This window comes from Dermochelys coriacea, chromosome 2, assembly GCF_009764565.3.
Source record: "Dermochelys coriacea isolate rDerCor1 chromosome 2, rDerCor1.pri.v4, whole genome shotgun sequence".
Classification (NCBI taxonomy): Eukaryota; Metazoa; Chordata; order Testudines; family Dermochelyidae; genus Dermochelys; species Dermochelys coriacea.
This window is the reverse complement of record NC_050069.1, coordinates 237,288,347-237,315,057: the sequence shown is the minus strand read 5'-3', so window position 1 is coordinate 237,315,057 and position 26,711 is coordinate 237,288,347. Positions and strand designations below refer to the sequence as shown.

General features: G+C 44.4%; 1 protein-coding gene across 3 annotated transcripts in view; it reads right to left on the bottom strand.

Annotated features, from left to right (window-relative positions):
* Positions 1–26,711, bottom strand: part of MYO3A (myosin IIIA) — a 198,984-nt gene that overhangs the window by 34,408 nt on the left and 137,865 nt on the right. For 2 of the 3 annotated variants that reach the window (XM_038389293.2, XM_038389296.2), the window contains one exon: positions 23,609–23,743. In XM_038389293.2, coding sequence (XP_038245221.1) covers positions 23,663–23,743 — 81 coding nt within the window. In that variant the 3' untranslated portion in view covers positions 23,609–23,662. Of the gene's footprint in view, positions 1–1,562; positions 1,650–2,339; positions 2,503–4,819; positions 4,932–8,135; positions 8,342–17,492; positions 17,571–18,069; positions 18,112–18,248; positions 18,329–19,983; positions 20,114–20,625; positions 20,715–21,915; positions 22,070–23,608; positions 23,744–26,711 lie in introns of those variants that run through there. The other variant, XM_038389297.2, reaches the window with a different exon arrangement.

Here is a 26,711-nt window from a genome sequence, read left to right as displayed (position 1 = left end):
CCACTTGTTGGGGGTGGTTTAATTATGCTGATGGGAGAGCTCTCTCCCGTTGGCATAGAGTGGCTACAGAGGAGACCTTACACCGGTGCAGCTGCAGGGATACAACTGTGCTGCTGTAAGGTCTGTATTGTAGACATAGCCTTAGACTTTCTGGGCCTGATTCTCCTCTCACTTACATAGGTTCAAATCAGGAGTAACTCCACTGAAGTCAAAGGAGTTATACCAGTGTAAATGTCAGTGTGGACAGCATCTGATCTGTTTCAAGTTACTTAGCTTCACCTGTGAAGTTGGCCCAGATCGTTGAGGTAGGATGGAGCATGTCCAAGGATTGTTATCAAAACAAGGATGGCAATTTTGAACTGGGTTTTGAAAGAAATGGGGAGCAGAACCACTAAAATTGTGTGAGAATGGGCATCATATGATTTTGCTTCTTTTATGCTGAAGGAAGTTGAGCTGAAGCCACACATCAGGCAGAGAGAGTGGACACAAAAGAGAATTAAAGATATCATAAGATACAGTGCAGTGGTTAATCAACATGAACAAGCTGTTGCCACATTGTGGCGTTTGAGATTCACTCAGCTGAGAAGGTAATCGGGGCATCTCAGATATCATCATGTTGGTAAATATTGACTTTCAGTGGTGACCTCTTTGGATTTGATTCTGCTCTCAGACCAGTTTTACACTGGTAAAATTCCACTGACTGCAATTTAGTTACTCCTATACACCATATGAGATCAGTATCAGGTTGTATACATACAAGTGATGGTTATCGAAATGACCAAGAAGGACAGGGTAGATAGAAAAAAGCAAAGGATCAAGAACTGAATCTTGGGAGATGTCACAGCAGCGATGTGTTGGCACAGAGGAAGAGAAGGAACATTTTGATAGGTAGGAACAGAGCCATGACAGAAGACAACCAGAGACATATGCATAGCTAAAGATAAGAATTTTCTCTAAAGTTAATGTTATCTAATATGTAACAAACATATACAAAAATGTAAACAATATATACAAGAGCATACAGACATATATATATATATATATTAAATTTAAGCAGATATATAGTGTGCACAGAGATGAAAGTGGGCCGGTACGACGTACAGGTAAGAAGTGGCCGCCAGTATGGGCCAGTACACAGCCGCCCCAGGGCCCGGCAATTTAAAGGGCCCAGGGCTCCCGGCTGCCGTTAGAGTGGCAGCAACCAGAGTCCCGGGCCCTTTAAATCACCGCTGGAGCCCTGGGCGGCACAGGCCGGGCAGCGCAGAAAGGCTGGTTCGGGGAGGCTGACCCTCCAGCCCCGCCCCTTCCACTGGCCCAGAGCTGGGACCCCGTAATGGTAAGTCTTTTATGTTACTTTCACCCCTGAGTGTGCATACATATGTATTGCATATATACACTATTTACCAGCAGAGATATGTGCATCAGATCCTCGGTGCAATCTGATATAGCTCCACTGCAGTCAGTGTAGCTTTGTAGCAGCTGAGGGTCTGGCCCAGTATATTGTGTATAAGCAGATGTATAAAATCAGTGTATTAAAAGTCTAAAAAGCTAACAGTCCTTACCTGCTTGAAGTCTGGTAATAAATGTTTCCATTTTGTTTTGATTTTTTCCGTTTTCATATTCTTTACGAGCAACAAAGCCCCTGTAAACTAAAAAGAGGTGGGAAAATTTAAGCTCATCCATTAGGCGATGTAGAAGAATATGAAAATAAAGAATTCTGCAAACAGTTATGGCATCAGAATTAAAGTATTCAAAAATATTATTTGTCCAGGATATTTCTACAAAGAAACACACTTTTGAGTTGTCAGTCAGGTTTCCAAATTTATGACAAGGAAGCACAAACTGTATAAAATATGTAAAATCTGGATCCTCCAGATCATATTGTAATTATGGAATCAATTAGTACATTAAAATGCAGATGTTGGAACTTCCAAGAGGATGATGCTCAAAGTTATGCTAAAAAGAGGCTGTTCAATTAGCGATTTCTCAATCAATAGCTTAATTAGTTTTATTATCCAAGGTGCTTAATTATGCATTATTTTTTCACTGGTATATTATATGGCATTGTCAGAGTACGCTGGAATTTTAGGAATAAAAATATTATTTATGTATTCACATTCCTCTGTTGTTAAAAATCGCCTTTTAAAAGTAACATTGATAGACAACTCTAGTGAAGAGATTATTGTCATAACCTGATTAACAGACTTCTTTTCATAAAAACACATAAAACATCAAACATAGAACGCTTTATCAAATGCAACAGGATTAAAAGAACAAAATGTAAGAAGCCATATTTCATCCATATGCACATTTATTCTAAAATGCTGTCGAGTTATTACCTGACTGTATTTTAATAGCACTTTCTTTCCTTTTCTCCTTTAATTTTTTGTATCTCTTTGAACCTAGCCACCCTCTGACATAGGCCTGAATCAAAACAATCTTGTCAATCGTCTCCTTTCTCATTAAATTCAACTGCTCCATGTGATAGTATTTAAGGAACACCTTAAAGAGAGAAAACAAACGATGATACACAGCATTAATTAATATGGCCTAGACCGTCTTCTCACAGCGATTCATATAGGTGCATTAGTCTATTTAGCATCAACAGGAATTCTGTGTGAACACTGGGAAGAAGAAAGCCTTCATTTCCATTGTTTAAATGATCATTTTTGAAGGTGACAAAGCTAAAATAATTCTGTAATTTGAGTTGGTACACAAGTGGACAAAACACTTTTATTATTTGTATTTTCATTGGAAGATACTTTAACCTCCTCAGTGTTTTCCTCTGGTGCATATTTCACAAAATTAACTCCAGTCTGTTAATGCTTTTGTCCAGTACCTTAAACCCAGGCCAGAATTTATTTATTTTTAAATTTGCTTTAAGGAAAGCCTATGCCACAGAAAAACAACCCCAAAAGTGATACTGGCACAAGTGATACAAACATCAGGCCTGATTCTGCTCTCACTTTGGAGTAAATCAAGAGTAACTCCATTGAAGTTAGTGGACTTTTACTGGTGTGAAACCAGTTGCTGTAGGTAAGGGGAGAATCAGTCCCATTGTATCTATTTTTTCTGTCCTCTCCTCTCTACTCCTTTTGTCATAGTCTCTGTCCGTCAGATCCTGTCTCAGTTACATTGGTGTACATCTGGAGTAACTCCATTTAAGTAAATAGTGGGATATAAATTCCCATACCTCCAGTTTATTCTCCTTTCCCCATCCCCATTTTCTCCTTTGGTTCCACCTCACAACATGAGAGAGGTTGTGCGGGGAGGTTCATCCATGGATCCTTGTCTCAGCCTTCTTTAGAAAAACCTGCCCCAACAATGCCCCTCTGCCCCCTCTGCCTTTGAGGAAGGTCTTTTTTCTCTCTGGTAGTCCCATTATGAATCCATCTCTGGTTCATTAGACAGGAGTGAACAAGAAGAGGTATGGCTGTGGAGAAAGGTGCCTCAGAGCAGGTGTCTCTGAACATCAGACAGCTTCAGTTCTATGTCTCCCCTTCTCTTTGAATCTTCTGCCCCTCCCCCCTTGCTATGTTCGGAGAAGGGGAGACTTGAGGCTAAACTTGTTTGAGGTGTGGAGACACCAGCTTTTCTCCTATGGCACCTTCTCTGTCTAGCAAATCTCCTGTAGTTTGCCAGCAGGGAGGCCCTTTCTGACAAATCAGGCTAGAAAGGCTGAGGTGGGAGGGAGGCTGATAAATTCTACTGGTGCCATGGGGCAATAATGAGGCAGCAGACATTTATCTCTCCATAATCAGAAACTACTCAAGACAATCTGCCACCCTAAACAAATCTTCAGTGTGCTGTCCCCCTCCTCATAGGCCTAGGGCAGCAGATTTGGCCTGGCTGCCCCTCTGTCATTATAGAGGGGCAGCCAAGCCAAATTTGAATGAGTGGCATGTAATCCAGAGTAAAGAGTTACAAAACCACCCAAATTTGGTCCAGACATCCCTCCGTCATGATGAAAAGGTGACCGGCCAAAGCAGCTGCCTAGATCATAGCTGTGGGAAGTAGGAGTGCGGGGGTGCTGCAGCACCCCCAGGTTTTATGCGGGACTGCTGGCCCTGCGTCCCAGCCACTGGCTCCATGCATAACGCCTGGGGGTGTTTCTCGCGCCTCTGACCTGTTCCCAGCCCTCTGCCCGCACTCTGCTTCCCAACCCCTCATCTCACCTACGGCTTCGGTCCTGGCTGCCAGCCCCACCCCTGTTCCCAGGCCTCTGCTCCTGGGGCCCACCCCACTCCCAGCCCTGCACCCAAGGCTCTGCTCCTGGGGCCCCAGCAGTCAGCCTTGCTCCCCGGGCACTGGCCTCATGCTCGGGGCCCCATGGCCAGGGCTCTGCTCCTGGCCCCGCACGTGGGGTCCTGGCTGCTGACCCCTGCCTGGGTCTCCGCACCTGTCCCCACGCCTGCTCCCAGCTGTGGCCTCAGTCCCCTTGCCCCTGTCCGGGACCTCCCCTCCCCGAGTCACAGCCCTGGTGCCAGCCTCAGTGGGGGGAGGGCAGACGAAGTTAAGGGGGCTGGATTTCAGCACCTCCACTACTAAAAATGTTCCAGCACCACTGGCCTAGTTTGCTTATAGCTAGGGTGGCCTCTCTCCATAACCAAAATCTTCCCCCACATCTGAAATCATCTGCTGCCAACTCCTCTCCCCTGACTGAGGGACCAGGATTTCAGCCTCATTGTCAGTGAGGGGTGTCCAATGAAATAATTTTTTTACCAATGTGAACCCAAAGTAACTCCAGTGGAGTAACTGAGAGCAGAGTTTGCTTAATATCTTTACAAAGAAATGTATGCAAAGTATGGGAAAATATTACTTTGGTTTTTCCAAGAACCCAGTTGTCAAGACTGGCTTTTTCTAAGATAGCAGCACAGGTTTCAGGGCTGACTGGAGGATCATCATTTGTTTTGTAACAGATGAGGTAATACCTAAAAGACAAAAATATGATTCTTTATTACAGTAACATGGAATGAATGAAAAATGCAGCCATTCAGCTAAATGAAACCTAGTTTAAAATGTTTTTGTATGAAGCAATACATAATGTACTAAAAAGAAAAACATGCCAAAAATCACTGTGTGTTTATATACGGCAAATAGAATACATCCTGTACTTCCTGGAGGGTTTTTTAGTTCTATTAACATCACTACAGGATTTGCAGAAAACATGCTGTCTAGTGAGAGTCTCTGCCAATTCATTGCCTTTACTACTTCTTTGCATGTTGTGGAGACCCCTTTTGTGACATTCTGTACACTGGGGGAGCACTCTGTAACCCCCATATTCCTCATTTATATATAATTGTGATCTTGCATATAAAGCAGGCCATGTGAGGTATCGGGGAAAGGTTATGATCTTCTGAAAGTCATTTTTCTATCCATATATGCATATCATTAATGCAAATTAAATTATAAGAATTGTGTTGTATGGTTTTCACTAAAATATGCTGTGGGTTTGGGAGGCGCCCAGACAATGTCAGCTCTAAGGAGACAATAACAAGGGGGGTAACCAACAACTGGGGGGGGTGCTGTTGAACAGACATCACCAGCCATTGTCCAGCAAGGGAGCTACAATGCAGCGACTCGCCTGCATGAGGCCACACCAAGGGAATTAATCAACCTTGCCTAGAGACTCAGCAATGCCCACCAGACATGCCTGGAGTTGTGTTCTACAAGCACATGGACTAAGGGTATAAAACAGAACACAGTGGCCACATGCTTGGCCTTTCTCCTGACCCCACCTATGCTGCAAGCAACAAGGACACTGAGAAGACTTAAGACTCCAACAGAGGAGACTGGCCCAGGTTTCAAGGGTGAAATCTGTGTACTATGAACTGCAATATACTGGTGTGTGTATCTGTGTGAGAAAAACTGCTTAATCTAGATGGTGCCCAGTCTAATAGGGTTGAGAGTTTAGACTGCATGCTTATATTTTCTTTTCTTTTGGTAACTAACTCTGACTTTTTGCCTATCACTTAATATCATTTAAAATCTATCTTTTGTAGTCAATACATTTGTTTTACTGTTTATCTTTACCAGTGAGTTTGCCTGAAGTGTGTGATAAATCTGCTCAGGTTTTCTAAAGCTAGTGTATATCCACTTTCCATTGATCAAGTGGTGAACCAATTAATAAATCTGCACGGCTCCTCTTGAGCAATGCAAGACAGTATCTTCCTGAGGTACAGTGCTGAGAGCTGGGGGGATTTGGCTGGTTCATCTCTCTTTGTGATTCTTGAATGGCTCTGGGAGCATTCATGCAATCTAGCTGGGTGTGGGGCTCCACATGCAGTTGTGCTGAGTGATAGCAGCACCTGGCAGGGTTTGCTGCTGGTCACCAGCAAGGCACTGTGAGACACAACCCAGGCTGGAGACAGTTAAGGGGGCACAGCGGTCTCACAGTCTCAGGCTGCATACCAGGGGTCCCGTCACACCCTTCTCTCAATAACAAAGAACATGTCAATAATTTTTTTTACAGTTGTTTTCTGTTTAAATGTATTCTTTCAACTATTGAATTTAATATCTCATACCCATGCCTCTGCCACCCCTAGCCTCGATTACAATATTTGGGGCCACAAAACTTCAGCTGGTGCAGAAGGTGGCTGCCTACTAACTCCTTGCTGGGAGCATATTGCATGTGTGTTGCAGAGACTGTACTGGCTTATGGTTCTTTGCTGAATGCAATTTAAGGTGTTGGTCTGATCTATGAAGCCCTTTACAGTTTGGGTCCTGCATACCTTAGAGAATGCCTCTCTCTCCTCCTGTTTTAATCAGCATTTGAGATCAGCAGAAATGCTCTACGATGACAATTCCTGCATGTATTCAGCTGAAGACAGTGCATTCTTATGAGAGTGTGTCACCTTATAATTTGCTCCTCCTTTGCTTTGACAGAGTCTCAGTTTGGCACATTGCAAAGACTATTTGCCCAGGCTTTTCCTGAGGAGGTAGAAAGTAGTGTGCAGAATTTCAGGCTCTCTCTAAAATCAGTGAATAAATTCCATGTTCCTCAAGAAATCTGTGTAACTAGCACTGCCTTCTCTTTACCCCATAAGGCTCAATAAAAAACTGCCAGCTGTTTAACAAAACTCCTTATGCTTTGGGACAGATCCTCCATGGGTGTAAATTGACCCAGCCTTGCTGAAATCGGTGGAGCGAGCGTGATTTACACCCGGGGAGGATCTGGCCAACTATGCTGTCTGCTTCCCCCCTTTACACTAGCAGTAAAATCTTTAAATGCAAAGCCCCAGACACATCTTGTTCACTTCTTGAAACTACTTTCAACAGCCTTCACTAAGCAGTGCTTTTCTGACACTGTCATGGCCCCCCAGTGTGCTCCCCCAAAACAAACTTATCAAACTTATCAAACCATCAGCTTGTTCTTCTTCTGTGAATCTTCTGTCATCAGTTGTCTACTTCTAGTACCTATTAGTTTTAAAAGCTTCTGTCAGAGTGGGTGTTATCTGCACAATTTCTTCAATTTTCCCCCTGTAAATTTAAGGTCTTATCCAGGAAAATGTCTGGCTTCCACATTTGTAAAAGAGAAATGCAAAATAACTGCTTAATCTCTTACGAGTGGAACCTTTTTTATTTAAGATTCTCCCAGTCATAACAAGGGTGAGACTAGTCTCTTAACAAATGAATAATGCTTATCAACTACACTTTAAAAAACAAAACCATGCATTTATGCACGTCCACCTTAATCTTTAATGTGCAATACCCAGATCATGATGTGACTCTCTGCAAAGCTAGAGGCTGAATTAAGATGGCTCTCAGTGGCTAGAGATACAGTAATGTGTTTTTGGAGGATGTCATCTTTTGCTCCAAATTCTAAGATTTAATTTAAAATATTAAGTTTCTAGCCCTTATAGTTCTGAAGAAAACTTTCAGACTGAGCAGGGTGGTGTCTGCCTGAGTCTGCAAAGAGGCTGAAACAATAGGTCAGAGATATGTGATCTTTCCCTACAAATCAAAACGACGTGTTACCCTCATGTCTGAAATATTCTGTCTGTCCAGTCTAGCTTGTGATCTTTGACAAAGACTTTGTCTTTATCTGTGTTTTATACAGCTCCAAGCATGCTGATGACATTCAGCAAACATCAGACAACAATAATAGAAATACGCTCATATGTACATGTACTTACCGTTTTATGAAGTTAGCAAACAGTATGCGATGGGAATAACCCTGTCTCCGAATTTTTGCCGTCTCCAGAATTCCCGTATAGCGAAGCTGTACCAGCACTTTCTCTTTGTCATACTTGTGCGCCTGCCGATCATTGTTTGGCTTGATGCAACGGACAAAATGAGGCTGGCCAACCACCATCTTGGATAATAAATCCATCAGAGAATACTTCAAGAAAATGGAGAAACATTTTCTGTTGTGGTACATAAAAGTCGCCTATTGTACAAACACATCTGTGCATTTGAAATTTCATGTCCTATGAGTGGTACTGTAGGTATAACTCCAAATCCATTTAAATTCTGCTAGTGGCTTAACTGTAGACAAATCAAGCTGAAATTCTAGCCTCTCTGACATTGACTGTACTTGAGCCAAACATTACCTTCAGGCAAGCATGAATAAGAAATTCCCAACCAGTATGTTCCCATAAATTGTAGTAATCGACAGTGCTAACAGCTAATTAAGCACCAGTTTTGTTTTTGGAAGCAGCAGTGTTTTTGATCACAGTTAAAAATACTCCAAAACAACATGTATATTTTTTGCAAGTTTCTTTGATGGCCCACTGCGTTGCTATTGGTGCAGCTGAATTTCATCAGCCATGTCATGTTCCATATCGAGGAGCACAGCTGAGAACCAGCGAGCCCAGTTCACCTAGGGACATTGATTCTAACCACCATTGTCAAAACAGAAAGGTATTAAATAAGAAATGCCTTTAAAATATGAAATGAATGGTTGTTTCGGGGTAAGCAAATGCTGCAGGATTGGACCTTCTATAGGGGAACAGAATCTCATTATTAGGAAATAAAAAACATTTTTTATGCTCCTGTATTTAATATTTATATAAAATCCTCATTCACCACTGAGATAGGAGCTGATGGGGGACACCAGGCATTAGAGGTCAGGCTAAGGATGGGAGGTTGAAGTGTGGAGAAGGAATGAAGATAACTATACAGCCCCAAACCATGTCTGGCTAAGCCCATCTGATTCAGCACGTTCCTTTGGTTCTGTTATGGAGCCAGTGGGTGTAAGTAACTATAGCTGCCCTCCCCAGGAGGAACCTGCGGGGAGAGCAGCAGCGGAAATACCAGTTCACAATTCACATTGATGCTTTGCACTGCCACCACCCTGCTTGCACTCCAACCTGGCACAGGGAGGTTTGTAGCTTTCCATGCCAGCAGGGCTGAATCTGGACCTCGTGGTCCTGATGGGTTTCTACAGAATTGCTCCATTGCAGTATCCTATTAACACATGAATGATGAGGCTAATTCCTAATTCAAAGTGACTCAAAGGAAAGTAGTAGCCAGGAGTAGTAAGATAGCTATGCGATAGCAGGCTAGACACACAACACCAGAGTAGGATTTCAAGCAGCATATATTCTACATTAAAATCAGTATTTCCATTCTGGACAGATGCTGCACTGTGTGGCATAGTGCTAAATTAACTATCAATAGCTTGGTGATGAAGCTCAATCAGCTAGTACAAGCTAATGAATAAAAGACCTTGCTACCCAGATTTGAAGATGTATTTCTCAGTCATCTGTAGATTTCTGCATGCGAGTAAGGTGGTAGGATTCAGTCTGAATCCTCTTCTGCCTGCAATGGCAATCACGCTTTGGATAGCAGTTTCGACTGCACCACTGCTGTCAAGATTTAGTTAATCCCAATCCTTGTATTTGCTGCTAGATTTGCTGTATATCATCAAACAATAACCCATACTCAATGGGGACCCCATCCTGAAATAAATCTTTCCTGAACTCCCTCTTCTTGTCTTCAAATAACCCCCCAATCTCTAAAAGCTCATCACCAGAAGGAAGCTCCTCACAGACCAGGACCCCAACTCAAAGTGGCACCAGATGCTGCCAGAACACCAGATGCAAAACCTGCAGACACATCTCCGCTGCTACAATGATCAACACCCCCCCACAATACACCTTTCAAGATCTGTGGACTTACACATGCCAATCACACCATGTGGTGTACTTCATCCAGTGCACCAAATGCTCCAATAACAACTATGTGGGTGAAACCAGACAGTCACTGCTCTCACACACAGGAAAATGATAAAAGACAAAAAACACCATATCAGTGGTGGGTGAACACTTCACAAAGCAATCACTCTGTATCTGATCTCTCAGTCATCATCCTCAAAGGAAACCTGCCCAACACTTCCAGAAGACAAGCCTTGGAGCTTAAATTCATAACTTTGCTAGAAACTAACAACCACGGTCTTAATAAAGACATTGGCATTATGGCTTATTACAACCATCTGTAAACCACTAGCCCCCTTTTCTTGTCCTAGGACTATAGGGGTGTTAATGGGCCATTTATGCTCAAATAAATCTGTTAGTCTCTAAGGTGCCACAAGTACTCCTTTTCTTTTTGCGAATACAGACTAACACGGCTGCTACTCTGAAACCTTCACCTTGAATGGTCCCCTGGAATATGTGCTAACTACTTACTAAACTCTTTCTTTGACCTTGTATTTAGCTGGGACACTCTGAGGGCACATCTACACTTAAAATGCTGCATCAGTGCAACCGCATCGCTGTGGCGCTTTAATGAAGATGCTCTAAACTGATGGGAGCTGATCTCTCGTTGGTGTAGTTAATCCACCTATCCAAGAGGCGGTAGCTATGTCGACAGGAGAAGCCTTCCCACTAACATAGCACTGTCCACATGAGCGCTTACGTCGGTGTAACTTATGTGGCTCAGGTGTGTAGGTTTTTCACATTCCGAGCGAATAGTTATACCAATATAGGTCTGTAGTGTAGACCCAGACCTTTGTACTTTTCCCCGACCTGAGACAGAGCTCTATGTAACTTGAAAGCTTGTGTCTCTCACCAACAGAAGTTGGTGCAATGAAAGATATTATCTCACCCATCTTATCTTGCTAGATTTGCTGTTAATTCACAGAATCATAGAAATTAGAGTGAAAAAACTAGGTTCTCTATTATTCTCTGTCCAGAATGTTAAAAAATATCACCTAAAAATATCATCCTAATATGGCACTAGCACATAATCTAGTTTATCTCCCTGTTAGTAAGGGAAGGTGCTTTATTCTGTCTCCTAAACAAAGTGTCTGTTATTCTTTGCTATTCTTTACCCTGAAAGTAAATAAAATATTTTCATAAGAAGCAGTAGCATAATCTGAGGCACCTTTATGTTTTTGCTGGAAGACGTGAATCAGTGGGAATTGGGAAAGCAGGATCAGGCCCCAAATTAGCCAGCTCCAAGGGCCATGGTAGAGAAATTAGCATAAAGGAAATATAAATGTACCTGTGGGCTTTGGCAGAAGCTGTTTTCAAAGGTAGGTTCTTTATCAGCATTTGGAATATAGCATTTAAGAGCAAAACAACTTGGACTGCACTAACAGCGTTTCATTGCAGTGATGCTTAAGGACTATGTGATTGATTATTTTCTTTTATGTTCGATTCTGCATATGCTCTTCTTCAGCTCTGGAACATGCTTTACAATAGCAGTGCTCTGCAGGGTATATGCACCACTGGCTGTGAATGTCCAGCTTGTTAGTCAATGTTAGGTATTTATACAGCCTTCATTACTGTAGTATCTGATCATCTCACATTTTTTAATGCATTATGCTCCCAACGCCCCTATGAAATAGGGAAGTGCCATGATCGCCATTTTACACATGGGGAACTCAGGCACAGAGATGTCCTACAGTGAGGTCCTACAGGAAGTCTGTGGCAGAGCAGGGAACTGAACAGGGCTCACACTCGCCCCGGGACTATTCTTGCTCTTTTGTTATTCTGGTGGAATAATGTCTGAGCATTGCACTCAGGGATTAATAGCAAATAGTGATTATTCACAGGATTTCATTTGTTTGCAAAAATTACTCTGATTTTGTGACTCCGTGTCATTATAATCTGCAAAGGAAGGGAAGACTCATCATAGGAATGTTCTGTGGAGGGGCTGGAGAGCATGGCCTTGGGGCAAGGGAATAGTACTGACAGAGGAGAAGCCAAGGAAGTTGATTCAGTGCATCTCCTCAGCAGCCTCATCACTGAAGTTCTTGTGGAGCACCAGGTGGAAATGAAATCTGCCATCTTCTGCTCAGACCCTGAAAGGGGTCCAATACCACGAGTCCCTGTCCTCTCTTGTGTTTGTCATCCTTGAGGCAAATCAGTCCAGGGTGGCACAGGGAGGTATAATTTACCTCATCTTGCACCCGGAAGCGTGAAGTCTGGGCCTGTGACTAATTCTACTCCATCAAATGAAACATGAACCATCACATTACTCTAATCTAAGCATGTATACTGCACTCATCACTGTAGTATCTATGAACTTCACGAATGCCAGCTGCACCCTTATTGTCTTTGTGATTTGTTGTAGCTGAAATCATGTGTGTGCACCTGGAGAGGAAAGGGGTTGCATTTTAAAAGCTGAAAAAAATGCTTACCTACCTTTTGTATCTGTTATTCTTCGAGATGCATTGCTCATGTCAATTCCAAGTGGGTGTGTGCGCTCTACGTGCATGATCGTCAGGTTTTTCCCTAGCGGTACCCGTCAGGTCAGCTGTGGGGCCCCCTGGAGTGGCTCCTTCATGATTGTGTATATGGGTCCCGACCCACTGCCTCTTCAGTTCCTTCTTGTGGATACTCTGACAGAGGAGAGGTGGGTGGATCTTGGAATGGACATGAACAACACATCTCGAAGAACAACAGTTACAAAAGGTAGGTAACCGTTTTTCTTCGAGTGATTGCTCATGTCAGTTCCAAGTAGGTGACTCCCAAGCAGTCCCCTGGAGGAGGGGTCAGAGTTCACCGAGTTGCAAACTGAAGCACTGCTCTACCAAACGTGGCATTGTCTCTAGCCTGCTGTGTGATGGCGTAGTGCAACGGAAAGGTATGAATAGATGACCACGTTGCCCTCCTGCAGATGTCCTGAATGGGGTCCTGTGCCAGGTACACTGCAGATGAAGCTTGCGCTCTCATGGAGTGCACACTCAGTGTCAGGGCTGGAATCTTTGCCAGGTTGTAGCACATCCTGATACAGGTCGGGATCCAAGAAGAGATTCGTTGGAATGAGACTGGCAGTCCTTTCATTCTCTCTGCAATGGCGATGAAGGGTTGTGTCGACTTCCTAAACGGCTTTGTCCACTCAATGTAAAAAGCCAGCACCTGTCTAACATCTAGGGAATGGAGCCTGCATTCCCTGTCATTAGCATGTGACTTTGAGAAGAACACTGGTAAAAAGATATCCTGATTTGCATGAAATTATGAAACAACCTTAGGGAGAAAAGCCAGGTACAGCTGCAATTGTACCTTGTCCTTATAAAACAACGTATAAGGGGGCTCAGATGTTAAAGCTTTGAGCTTCGATGCTCTTCTGGCAAATGTTATAGCCACGAAAAACGCCACTTTCCAAGAGAGGTAAACCAGAGAACAAGATGCTAGAGATTCGAAAGGAGCCCCATGAGCCTTGAGAGGACCAGGTTAAGGTCCCATGGGGGGACCAGTTGCTGCACCTGGGGGTACAGTCTAGACCTTTAAGGAAATGTCCAACTATGGGGTTAGCAAATACCGACCGCCCCTCTGCGCCCAGGTGGAAAGCAGAAATAGCTGCCAGGTGCACCTTGATTGACGAGACTACCAGTCCTTGCTGCTTTAAGCAGAGTAAGTAGTCCAGTATAAAGGGGATTGAGGACTGCAGCAGAGGGGTGCCCTTCTGTGTGGACCAAATAAGTGGCATGAGTGGGTGCCAAGGAGAGCCTCCCTAAACGAATTGGAGCACTGGAGCTCTAACAAATTTAGCCCTGGATTTTCCACGTAGTGAGGTGGAGAAACTGCAGGCTGGGGGTGCTGAAGACAGCCATGGTCCTGCATGATGAGGTCTGGAATCATGAGCAAGGTCATGGGCATGTCCACCAAGAGGTTCAACAGTGTGGAGAACCAGTGTTGGCGGGGCCATGTCGGCGCTATGAGAATCAGTGAAGCCTTGTCCTGTCAGGCCTTGAGGAGGACCTTGTGGATGAGAGGGAACAGTGGGAATGCATACAGCAGGTGTCCCGTCCATGAGAGGAGAAAGACGTCTGTGATGGAGCCGGTGGCTAGAAAACGAGACTCAGGAAGGAATGCCCTGGCCTGGGTGAAGTCCAGGGGGCCCCGATGAATTCTGTTCTTTGAGTGGGAGCCAGAGTTGACTTCGCCATGTTCAGGATGAGATTGAGGAACATCGTATGTACCGGGTTCACGTGTTTCTCCAGCTGGGTTTGGCACTGGCCCTTGATGAGCCAATCGTCTAGGTATAGGAAAACTTGCACCTGATGCTTTCAAATGAAGGCCACCATGACCGCCATGTACTTGGTGAACACCCAAGGTGCTGCCGATAAGCCAAAAGGGAGGACCGTGAACTGATAATATGCGCCACTGACCACAAATTGCAGAAACCATCTCTGGAAAGGGATTATGGAGCTGTGGAAGTACCCATCCTTCAAGTCGAGGGCAGCGTACCAGTCCCCAGGATCCAAAGAGGGAATGATGGAGGCCAGGGAGACCATGTGGAACTTCAATTTCTTCATGAATTTGTTGAGGTTTTGCAGGTCTAAAATGGGCCTGAGCTTGCCTTTGGCTTTGGGGATTAAGTAGTAATGGGAGTAGAATCCCCTGCCCTGAACTCCAGAGGAACCTCCTCTACCTCCCCACCCCAGCTATAGGAGCATTTGCACCTCCTGCACTAGAAGTTGCTTGTGAGAAGGGTTCCTGAAGAGGGATGGTGAGAGTGGGCGGGAGGGTGGAAAGGAGCAGAATTGGAGAGAATATACCAATTCTTCCATGCTCAGGACCCAATGGTCTGAGGTTATTTAAGCCCAGGCACGGTAGAAATAGGATAGACAGTTCACAAAGGGAGGGGAAGGATCCAGGTATTGAACTGGTGCTCTGTCCTTGGGCGCATCTTCAAAAGTTTGGCTTTGAGCCCGAGGGCTGCTTAGCCGAGCCCTGCCCTGGGCTGAAGGAGGCCTGAGATGAGCAGTTCCTATTAATTCTGCCCCACTTCCTACTGTAGTCCTGTCTAGGGGGGCAGGATAGAATTGTTGGGCAGCCTGGGGCTTAAATGCCTTTCTTTGTGGGGCTGGTGTATGCAGCCCCAAAGACTTGAGGGTCGCTCACGAGTCCTTAAGATTATGCAGCCTTGAGTTTGTCTGCTCCACAAAGAGGCCAGAGCAGTCAAAGAGCAGGTCCTGAATTGTGTTCTGGACCTCATGCGGCAGCCTGAGACCGGTAGCCAAGAGCTGCTTTTCATAGCTATGATCGTGCCCACAGTGCAAGTGGCTGAGTCAGCTGAGTCCAGGGTGGCCTGAAGAGAGGTCCTGGCGACCACCTTTTCCTCCTCCAGAACCGCCCTAAACTCCAAGTGGGAGCCAGCTGGGAGCAATTCCTGGAATTTGGCTGGAGAGCCCCAGGAATTATAAGCATAGCAGCTCAGGACCGCTTGCTGATTCACTATGTGAAGCTGAAGCCCCCAGTGGAGTAGTCTTTCCAACTGAAGAGGTCCAGCTACTTAACATCCTTGGACTTAGGAGTAGGCCCTGGCTGCGCCTGGCACTTTTTGTGGTTTGCTGCCTCTACCAGCAGGGTCCCGGGCTGGGAGTGGGTGAAGAGGTGCTTGTACCCCTTGGAAGGCATGAAGTGTTTGCACTGTATGCCCTTGGCTGTCAGCAGGATAGAGGCAGGCGTGTGCCGCAGCACCTTGGTGCTATTCTCTATGGTTTTGATGAGGGGCAGAGCCACCCTCAAGGGCCCATCAGGGCCCAGAATATCCACCATGGGATCCGTATCCTCAGAGACCTCCTCTGCCTGCAAGTTCAGGTTCTGGGCCACACTCCTGAACAAGTCTTGATGGGCCCTGGTGTCCATAGCGGCCAGAGTGGTGCAGGTGCCTGCTACCGCCTCATCCAGGGAGGATAAGGATGATGCCCTCAGAGGCACGGGGTCTTCTTGCCCCTCTGGCTCACGGGGTTCCCCTTGCGCTGCTTGAGAGGTGCAGGAAATGGCAGCAGCTGCTTTGGTGCCGGTGCCTGTGCTGGTGCTGACGTCCTCATCAGCCTGGCCTTGTGCATTCCTACCCCGAGGAGGCTCCTGTGCTACAGATGTGGCCAACGGTGGGATTCGCGCCTCTGATGTCACCAACAGGGACCTGGAATCTGGGCCCTGGATTTGCTGGTAGGCCCATGGTGTCCAGAAGGGCCACTGCGGCGGTCCCTGCCAGTGCAGAGGCCGGGACATTACAGGCCCTGGCTGCCCTTCATTTTGCCTAGGGCGGTGCTGGAACCAGTACCGGGAGCAGTGCCAGCTCTGCCTGGAAGGATAAGAGTATGCCTCCGACTCTGACGCGAAGTCCGAATCTGACCATGGTGATGCAGATCGAGATGGTGCCGGGGATCAGTGCTGTGGTGAAGGCGACCAGCGCCGTATCAGAGTGGGCTTGCCCATATGCTGGATTGGCGTCAGTGCCGGTGCCAACGATGTTGCTGGTTCCAGTGCTGGAGCCTGGGCTGGACTTCAAGTGGTGCCTCACACTAATGATAGTCCTCAGTGCTGGGGAATGGAGGTGCCATGGCCCTTTGGATGAGACCTTCCTCAGTGCTGAGGCTTCCCATACCGAGGCCAGCATGTTGTGCACCGAAGCGCTCGGTCGGACGCCACATGGGGCAGTTGGGGTTGAAGAGCTGACTCCATTAGAAGGAGCTTTAAGAGAATGTCCTGCTCCTTCTTAGTCCTGGGCTTAAAACCCCTGCAGTTTTTACAACTGTTGGACTGGTATCCCTCTCCAAGACACTTTAGACAGGAATCGTGTGGGTCTCCCTTCAGCATGGGCTTCAGGAAGGACCCACACAGCTTGAAGCCCTGAGACCAAGGCATGCCCCGGTCCCAGGGATGGGAACAAAATAGGGTGTGTGTGTGTGGGGGGGTAACCCTCAACTAAAACTTAACTAACTACTACACTTGTCAGTAACGATAACTTTATCACTAACTAAAACTTTCAAACTATTTACAGGGAGAAAAGGAGAGTCCACTAGGGAGTTGCTTGCTAACGCAGGAGAGGAGCTGCTCCAACAACCAACACTGGTGGTAAAAAGGAACTGAAGAGGCGGTGGGTCAGCAGGGACCTATATACACGGCCATGAAGGTGGAACTCCAGGGGACCCCGCCAACCCGACGGGTACCGCTAGCAAAAAACCTTCCGACGATCGTGCACGTGGCACGCACACACCTACTTGGAATTTACATGAGCAAGCACTTCAAGAAGAACAATAAATATTAATTCTACTCCAGCATAACATAAGAAAAGAGCTGGTGTCTTACTCTAAAATAAGAAGCGACCGTCTGTGTTTTCATACTGGTCGTCTCTCTTGGATGAGGTGCAGTATCTTCATTTTCATTCTATACAGATCAGGAAAGAAGATGACATTTCTTATCTTTACAGAGCCTGAGTTTATTTTGCAACGTCACAACAAAGTGGGATTAAAAGAACACCACTTATAAAAAGAAACATGTATTCTAAACTGCAAAGGCTATTGAATAATCACTAGCAAAATCAGAATTGTTGCACAAGTACGTTACACTACTTTGTCACACACACACACATGCACGCACGCACACCGAGGACACAGTTTGATAACTGAACATCCAGGTAACTGTCACAAATAATGTGATAAGAGGAGACAATTCTTTTTTATATCAAGGACTGCTGATGTCTTGAACATAATTTCAGCATCACTATTATTTTGGTTATTCTCCAGAACATGACCATACGCCACACAAATTAGATAAAATATTTTTAATTTCTCCTTTTAACTGTGATAGTAAAGTTAAGGAAATATTTTTTTCTGAAGTAGTTATAAAACTATAGTCAGAAAGAAGGGAAATTGTAGGTTTTTACCTCACGGAAGGAATACGAATTGCACAACACAAAGATATCCAGCTAAACAGAAAAGAAAATAGGAGAGGGAAAAAAACCAAGGAAGGGGTTACTTGCTTACTTTCAGTAGCAATAACAACATTGCCTTTGTCTACTTTAAATGAGGATTCAAAACACTGCCGTGAAATTAGGTTTCTTACCTTAGTACGGCTGATTGATTTTTGGGGGGTCCACATCTGGTAGTTTATTACACTTTTGCTTTTGGTATGTGCCAAGTTACCTAAGGAAAGATAAGAAAAGACAACCTGCTAAAAACTTTTATATTTCAGTGACACTAAAAAAAAACAAATTATCCAAGTACCTGGTGTTACATCTATATAAACCCTTGGCTCCTACATGTCTCTTTATTTCCCTCCTAGCCTTTGGGAATGAACTTTGAGAAAGTCACAACCACTCTGAGGAGATTAAACAGGGGGTCTACATTTCTTACTCTGCACTTACATGACCTGCAAAAGAAAACACAAAACAAAACATATCTGCCCCAAACCAGGAAGCCATCCACTACAGCCCTGATGCTCATAAGGCCCCTTCAGACTGCCCTAGCAGATAAAGTTGCCTTAGAGTAGGTGCAAATGTAATTTACATCCCTTTTAAGGCACTTTTCCACAGCCAGAATGATGCAAAGGGATCTTAGTGTAAATGGAAACCAGTCTCTCTGGATCAAGCAAAATTCCCATTCTGACTTCCAGGACTGGCTGTATTACAACAGTTTAAGCAGACACGGATCTTCTAAAGGAATATGGAAACACCTTATGAACTTCTATCAATAGAAAAGTGCAATTGCTAAAATCCAACCACTCTAGCAACCTGACTTTGCTTTAGTTTCCAAAATGCTCTTACTGGAGTCTCTGCAATGTACAAATTGTGTTTAGGTACTACAAAACCTGGCTAGGCAGATACCATCATAATTTACTACTGGCTAGTGTGTCAATGGTTCATGGATTATGTGACCATATCAAGTACTGAAGACCCCTTGACCTAACAGAATGTCAAAAGATCTTTTTATTCTCTCTTTTTTTTAAAAAAAAAATCTCTCTCACTTTATAAAATGGACCCATAATCCATATTTTATTAACTTTTATATCGTAGAAAAGCCAAGGTCACAAAAACATTCAGAGATAAGTCTGCCACATCCCAAGCCTTCAAAGTTGTGCTTACGACTATCAGTCTCTGAACAGTGTGTAATCTTAAGGTCAATGGGCCCAGTTCTGCTCCCAGATACAGAGAGACAACAGGAGTTGACTCCAGAGGAGTTGCACTTTTGCACCTCAGTGGGTTCTAATGCCAGGATAAAATTGCATAAGAAGGATGTGTCACAATGAACTCTGAATTGTCCTGCTTCTATTGGCTTCAAATAGAACTGACTTGCTGTTCTTAATCAGGCAAAATTCCTTCTGTAATCAATAGGAGTTTTGCCTAAGAAAAGACTTCAGGTTACTGTAAGATACGATAAAATTTAGAGCGTTATCTCTTAGACCTTCTCTACTATTCAGTCTAGCTCTCCTGTTCTACTATAAATACAGCTCCCACATGATTGTTCAGGTAACTGCAGGAGAAAAAAAAATACATATTTTCTGGCACAGGTGCATTGGAGCATATGCAACAAAATGTAAAAATATATCCTGTTTAAAAATGACAGAATATACTCAGATCATTAGTTCCATGGCACAGTAAAAAGAGATGATACAAGATGATACTGGGTTTCTAAACTCTAATTTTGGAGAAACTTATGTATTCTGTTTAGTTTCTAGTATTGGATGAAAGCCACCAAAGCTGTGTAATATCATTTGAGAGCCAGAAAAAACAAGGGGTGGTCAGTACTGCGGGGTTAGTTATCTGGATTAGAAAGATCTGCCACAATTACTGGTACATTACCTGTTTTGGTAAGAGGATGGGTTACCAGCTGTCGAGTCAGATTGTTTTCGGATGACCGCAATAGCAGCACTATGTCAGCTGGCAAGGTATTTCTGTTTTTGGCTAAGAATCCACTTGCATTATAAAGAACCTGTTTAAAAAGTGCATTTATAGTTACACAGCTTTTCTTTGTGCATCAGATGCCGCTTACTACTGTAGCTTCGGGACTTTTGGAATGATAGCTAGGTTGTAAGTACTCCAAAACGTGGCCCGTAATATGTCAACAGAGACAATAGTTTTTCAGCCATAAGGGGCAGTAATTCAGTTTTCTCTTTTGGCCACTGCTAGCTTTAATTTTTAATAGGTAGAGACATTAAGATGATAATCATGATAGAAAAATGTGAAGGTGGTAACTAATCCCTGCAGGTGTCATGAGACGTTTGTTCTTCACAGTGCACAGGTATTTGCAGTACACTTAACATCTCTTCTGAGAGATCTATGTCTTCACAACAGGGGAGATTTCCAAACGCACAAGGGTCAGTTAAGTGCCTGGCTCTCATTGAAAAAAAAAACAATGAGAACTATGCATCAAACTCAAAGTTGTCTTTGAGAATCTCCCCCAACATTGATAAATCAACAACAAATATGTTTACGTTCTCTTACCTTTCCTGCATAATGATAAATCCCAAAGGTTAGGTCTACTCTTTTGGGTCTCCAAAAGTATTTTGACTTCAAGTTATCTTCAAATTTTTCTGTAAGCAGATACACAATTTGTCTTATTGGAGTAATTGTACAAAACCAGCAATGAGTCCACAGCAGTTTGGATCACGACTCAAGTAAGGAAACTAAACTGGCTTTTCAGGCAAATGCAGAAACAGATTCACATTTTTTAAAGAGAAGGAGAAAGGACCATCAGGATGGTCATATGGTTAAGGCACTGGACAAGGACTCTGCAGTTCTTGCTTCAATTATTGGCTTTGCTACAGACTTCCTGTGTGACCTCGGACAAATCACTTAATCCCTCTTTGCTTTACTTCCCCATTTGTAAAATAAAGATAATAATCCTTTCTACCTTACGGGGGTGTTGCGAGGATAAATTAATTGATGATTTTGGAGGCACTCAGTGATGTGGATTATATAAGTACCAGGTTAGACAAAGAGCTCATATTACAGCTGCTGTTTGGCTATAAAAACACACGGCAGTATTTTCGGCTGGTTTTTTTTTTTGTGATGATCTGAGATCACCCATAACCCTGATCCTGCTCTTTGTATATGTGGATAATGACTGAAGTAAGGGTTTGCCTACTCTGAAACCAGAACCAAACTCACTAAAATCAGTTGTAACTCACATCTTGAGTTATTTCCATGCAAGTTTGTGTGTAGACATTCTTTTTCCAGAATAAGAGTGACACTGACTTGCACTGAAACACTAAAGGTGTAAATTACAACTAGTTTAGGGATTTTGGTTCCAGTTTGTATGTAGACAAGCCCTGACACAGTATTTGCTTTGTTTTAACATGAGACAGTTTCTGTGCCTTTGTGCCAGATTCAAAGCCATTACCTTTTAGAGTTAGAACTTCTGAACAAGAGATGGGTCAGACCAAAGCCCCAGATCCAAACACCTCTTTAATCATAAGAAAGGGGTATTTGCAATCTGATCCTAGATCTGGACCCAAACTGGTCCTTATCTCCAAAACCTTGGATCTAAACATTCCTGAATGGTGGAGTGTTCGAAATCTGGACCCATCTCTTGTGGCTTAGGCCCATCTTGCTGCTTTTCATAAGAAGAAATATTAATTTCAAAGCTGGATCCAGTTCCCCTCTCCCTGAAATGTACATGGGAAGCTGGAACATGTTCACACTGAAAACATAGCTAACGAGCATAAAAATATACTTTAAACAGAACTTTAAAATTTAGGCCTCCTAAGACCCTCTGAAGTATAACATACCTACCTACAAGTGTCCGATCAGTTGCTCGTGGGAATCGACTTTCCTCATCAAGGAGGGACAATAAGCCCATTGGTTTCTGGAGGAACATATCTAAGAGAGGCCTGTTGTCCTCGTACTCTATAACTCTTGCATCAACACCTTCATATAGGTATTCATTCTGTAACAAGTGATAATATGCATGTTTCACCCACAAACACAGAGAAGTTTCAGAATATGATTCACAAACTGACAGCTGAGCAGAATCATAATCACTTAGAATAAACAATACCCAAGGGGTGAATGCATCCGTGTTTTGTAAGAAAGAATGTTACTTTGAACGTTGTAACACATGGCAATGCTATAAGCTTTAATCTTACGTGCCTCATGCTGTGTGTTTTGTAAAATCATATGCTTCCCATGTACACACAAGAACAAATAAAAATAAACAAAGTCAAAGAGCTCAAGCTACCGTGTTTGAGGGAAAGATAGAGACTTTAGTGTCCTTCCACTGTTCAGTTCACTGGTCTATATTGTAATCAAATTGTTCTGAAGTCACTTGGCAGCTTCGTTTATATTCCTCCATTGCTTCATTATTCAGACCTATTGCCAGTACAATGGCTAAGATTTGCAAAAACGACTAGTCATTTTGAGTGTCTGTTTTTGGGGCCCCAACTTGAGACACCTTAAAGGGACCTGATTTTGGGAAGGCTGGAGCTCAGCACTTTCTGAAAATCAAAGCCTTATAAAGTGTCTCAAATTGGGCCCCCGTAATCACTTCTGAAAATCTAGGCCAGTGTATTCAATATGGTAAAAAAAAAAATAAAATCTAGTTTCTATGCTCAGGAATACAGAGATCTCAGGCTTCTCAAGGTCATGAGAAAACCTACTAAGCAAACTCTGCAAACATATCATGCCCTCAGCATTTGTAGTGCCCTTTCTTTTTTTTTTTTTTAAAGGCTTTTTTTTTTTAAATTAGGGAAAAGTAGCCAGATTTTTCTTTAATTCTCTTGTAGTCTGTTCCCTAAATCCACAAAACAGTTATTTAAGCCTCTTGATTCTCTTCACAAACCATTTTTTAATCTAAAGAACAAAATCCTTTTCAGTTACCTTTAGTTTTACCATGACAGTTTTGTCTTAATAAGTGATGTCACCAATCCACTGTTGCCTGTTTTCATTGCAAATACAGTGTCCTAGGGACTACACTGCTTCCTGAGAGGTGGATAACATTCAACAATTGAAGTCCCCTATAACTAAGCAGGAAGGACTTCCAGACCCATGAAGATCTCCCGCTGTATATAATTCACCTTAGTCTGAAAGAGTTGGGGGAATGAAGAAGGTAACACAGCATATTTTGGAAAGCATTTCATCACCACGTATTGCATTACAACAAGAAAATCATATCCTGAGACCTCTGATGACCTCGCCTCTCAGTCAGATGGAACCAAAAATATAATCAACAAAATCAGAAATGCTAACCTGACAAATAAAACCCAGATAAATATCTGCAAATCCATCTGAAAGAAAATATAGAATGCCTGCTACAACCATACTTTTGGCCAGTTCCCCTCTCCCTGAAATGTACGTGGGAAGCTGGAACATGTTCACACTGAAAACATAGCTAACGAGCATAAAAATATACTTTAAACAGAACTTTAAAATTTACGCCTCCTAAGACTCTCTGAAGTATAACATACCTACCTACAAACGTCCGATCAGTTGCTCGTGGGAATTGACTTTCCTCATCAAGGAGGGACAATAAGCCCATTGGTTTCTAGAGGAACATATCTAAGAGAGGCCTGTTGTCCTCGTACTCTATAACTCTTGCATCAACACCTTCATATAGGTATTCATTCTGTAACAAGTGTAACATACTTTTGGCCAGTTTTACTTAATTTCTTCTGGCTTTCTAGACTTTTGGGCTTGACTGTGACTCAGACCATGTGCCCGCACAAGGAAATAAGATGTGAATCCCTAATACAGCTCTATGTGGGATAGTCATACCTTGGGGCCCAGCACAGGAGATTAAGCCCTTTTTACGCCTGCCCAGGGGCAGGTGCGTGGGGAGCAGTGTGAATATATGGAGTCTTGGCTCCATCCCCTCACTCACTGGCCTGAGTTGTGGGGCCAGCGCAGGAGAGGAGCATACTCAGATCCCAGCGGTACAGGCTAGCAGAGAATTACTACCCCTTCAGGAGCACGGAGGCAGCAGAGGAGGAGCTGTGACTCAGAGGTATGTTTATGAGTCACGTCTCCTAAGGATAATCCTGGCGTGGGGCAATATACACACCAATAAAAATATAAGAAAGGCCATACTGGGTTAGACCAATGGTTCATCTACCCAGTCTATCTTCCACCAGTGGTCCATGTCAGAAGCTTCAGAGGGCATGAACAAAACAGGGCGGTTATCGAGTGACCTGATGTCCAGTTCCAGCTTCTGGCAGTGAGAGGTTTAGGGGTATCCAGACCATGGGGTTGCATCCCTGACCATCTTGGCTAATAGCCATTGATGGATGTATCCTCCAGGAACTTATCTAATTCTTTTTTGGACCCAGTTATACTTTTGACCTTCATAACATCCCCTGGCAATGAGTTCCATGGGTTGACTGTGTGTTGTTTGAAGAATTACTTTCTTATGTTTGTTTTAAACCTGCTGCCTATTAATTTCATTGGGTGACCTCTGGTTCTTGTGTTAGGTGAAGGGGTAAATAACTCTTCCTTATTCACTTTCTCCTCACCAGTCATGATTTTATAGACCTCTATTATATCCCTCAGTCATCTCTTTTCTAAGCTGAACAATCCTAGTCTTTGAATGTCTCCTGATATGGAGGCTGTTCCATACCCCTAATAATTTTTGTTGCCTTTCTCTGTATTTTTTCCAAATTTAACGTACCTTTTGTGACCAGAACTGCAAGCTGTATTCAAGGTGTGGGCGTATCAGGATTTAAATAGTGGCATTATGCTATTTTCTGTCTTATTATCTATCCCTTTCCTAATGGTTTCTAACATTCTGTTCGCTTTTTTGACTGCCGCTGCATATTGAGCGGATGTTTTCAGAGAACTATCCACAATGACTCCAAGATGTCTTCCTTGAGTGGCAACAGTTAATTTAGACTTCATCATTTTGTATGTATAGTTGGGATTATGTTTTCCAATATGAATTGCTTTGCACTTATCAAATTTGAATTTCATTTGCCATTTTGTTGGCCAGTCACCTGGTTTTGTAAGATCCCTTTGCAACTCTTCCCAGTCAGCTTTGGACTTATCTGTTTTGAGTAATTTTGTATTGTAGGCCAATTTTGCCACCTTGCTGTTTACCTCCTTTTCCAGCTCATTTAGGAATACGTTGAACAGCACTGGCCTCAGTACAAATCTTTGGGAGACCTTGCTATTTACCATTCTGAACTGTGAAAACTGTTTATTCCTACCCTTTGTTTCCTACCTTTTAACCAATGTGACAGGGCAAGACCAGATGGCTATAGAAAAGTAGTCTTATTGGGATCCGGGAAGTGGGCGGGCGAAGCCCATCCACTGCTAAAGGGTCCCCCCCAGCCTAAAAGGGGGATCCAAAGGACCTAGATACCCAAAAAATTCCGGGGGACAACTAATAAAATAACAGGGACAGGAGTGCGGTCAAAGGGTCAAAAGAAGGGAACCGGACGGGGACACCGAGCAGAGAACCCCGGACAGAGCCCACTGCTCCTCAAAGGCGTCAAGGGAGTCAGAGGACGCCGCCCAGAGGAACTCTGCCCGGATACGTGAACGGACCGAGGATCGGAAATAGGCCCCACAGTCACAGGAGACTCCATCGGCCAACCTCCTCACTCTGGTTTTGTAGATGGCCATTTTAGCTAGGGCCAGGAGGAGGTTGACCAGGAGATCCCGGGACTTTGTGGGGCCACGGATAGGGAGTGCATAAATGAGAAGGTGAGGGGAGAAGTGCAACCAAAAACGTAATAAGATATTGGTGAGGAGCCGGAATAGGGGCTGCAGCCTGGCACACTCCAGGTAGACATGTGCCAGGGTATCCCTCACGCCGCAAAAGGGGCAGGTGTCTGGGATTGTGGTGAATCGCGCCAAGTACACGCCCGTGCTCACGGCTCCGTGAAGGAGCCGCCAACTGACATCCCCGGCGGGCTTTGGGACTAAGATGGAATATAGGCTGGCCCACCGGGGCTCTTCACCCTCCAAAGGTGGCAGGAGGTCCCGCCATTTTGTATCGGGGCGGGACACGAGGGTGCGGGCGTGAAGGGTGTGGAACACGAGCGTGTAGAGATGTTTTCTTGGCGCGGTTTGAAAACAGACCGGCTGCATCTCGTGCAGCCGGCTTCTAGTGAAGGGGTGAAGGGATCGGTTGGGTCCACGGGGGAGGGGTCCAATTAAAAGGTCCGGCGGGCCTGGGGTAGTGGGTGGGCGGGGCGTGCCCTCGTGCAGGACCCGGTCGAGATAAACCCGAGCAGCGGGCGGCAAAGCGGCCTTCACCTCCTGAAGTATGCATCGGGGAGTACAAGGTCTGGAAAGCCCCATGCGCTGAGCGAAGGTTAGGGGATCCAGCCAGTCTCCCCGGTCATAGTCCAGGAGGTCTCCGACTCTTGTGACCTCTGCCAGGACCAACCTCTGGCGCACCGAGCGGGACTCCGCCACCTGCAAACGGAGCTGGGGGTTGTGTAGCAGGGGCTCCGCGAGGAGATCTGCCCCCTCGGTGGCCGCCACGGACCTGCTCGTTGTAAAGAGTTTCCAGGTCCGGAGGAGGTCCTGGTAGAAGACCGGCAGCCCGGAGAGGTCTCGCGGAAGACCTCTCGGATGCAGATAAAGGAGTTGTC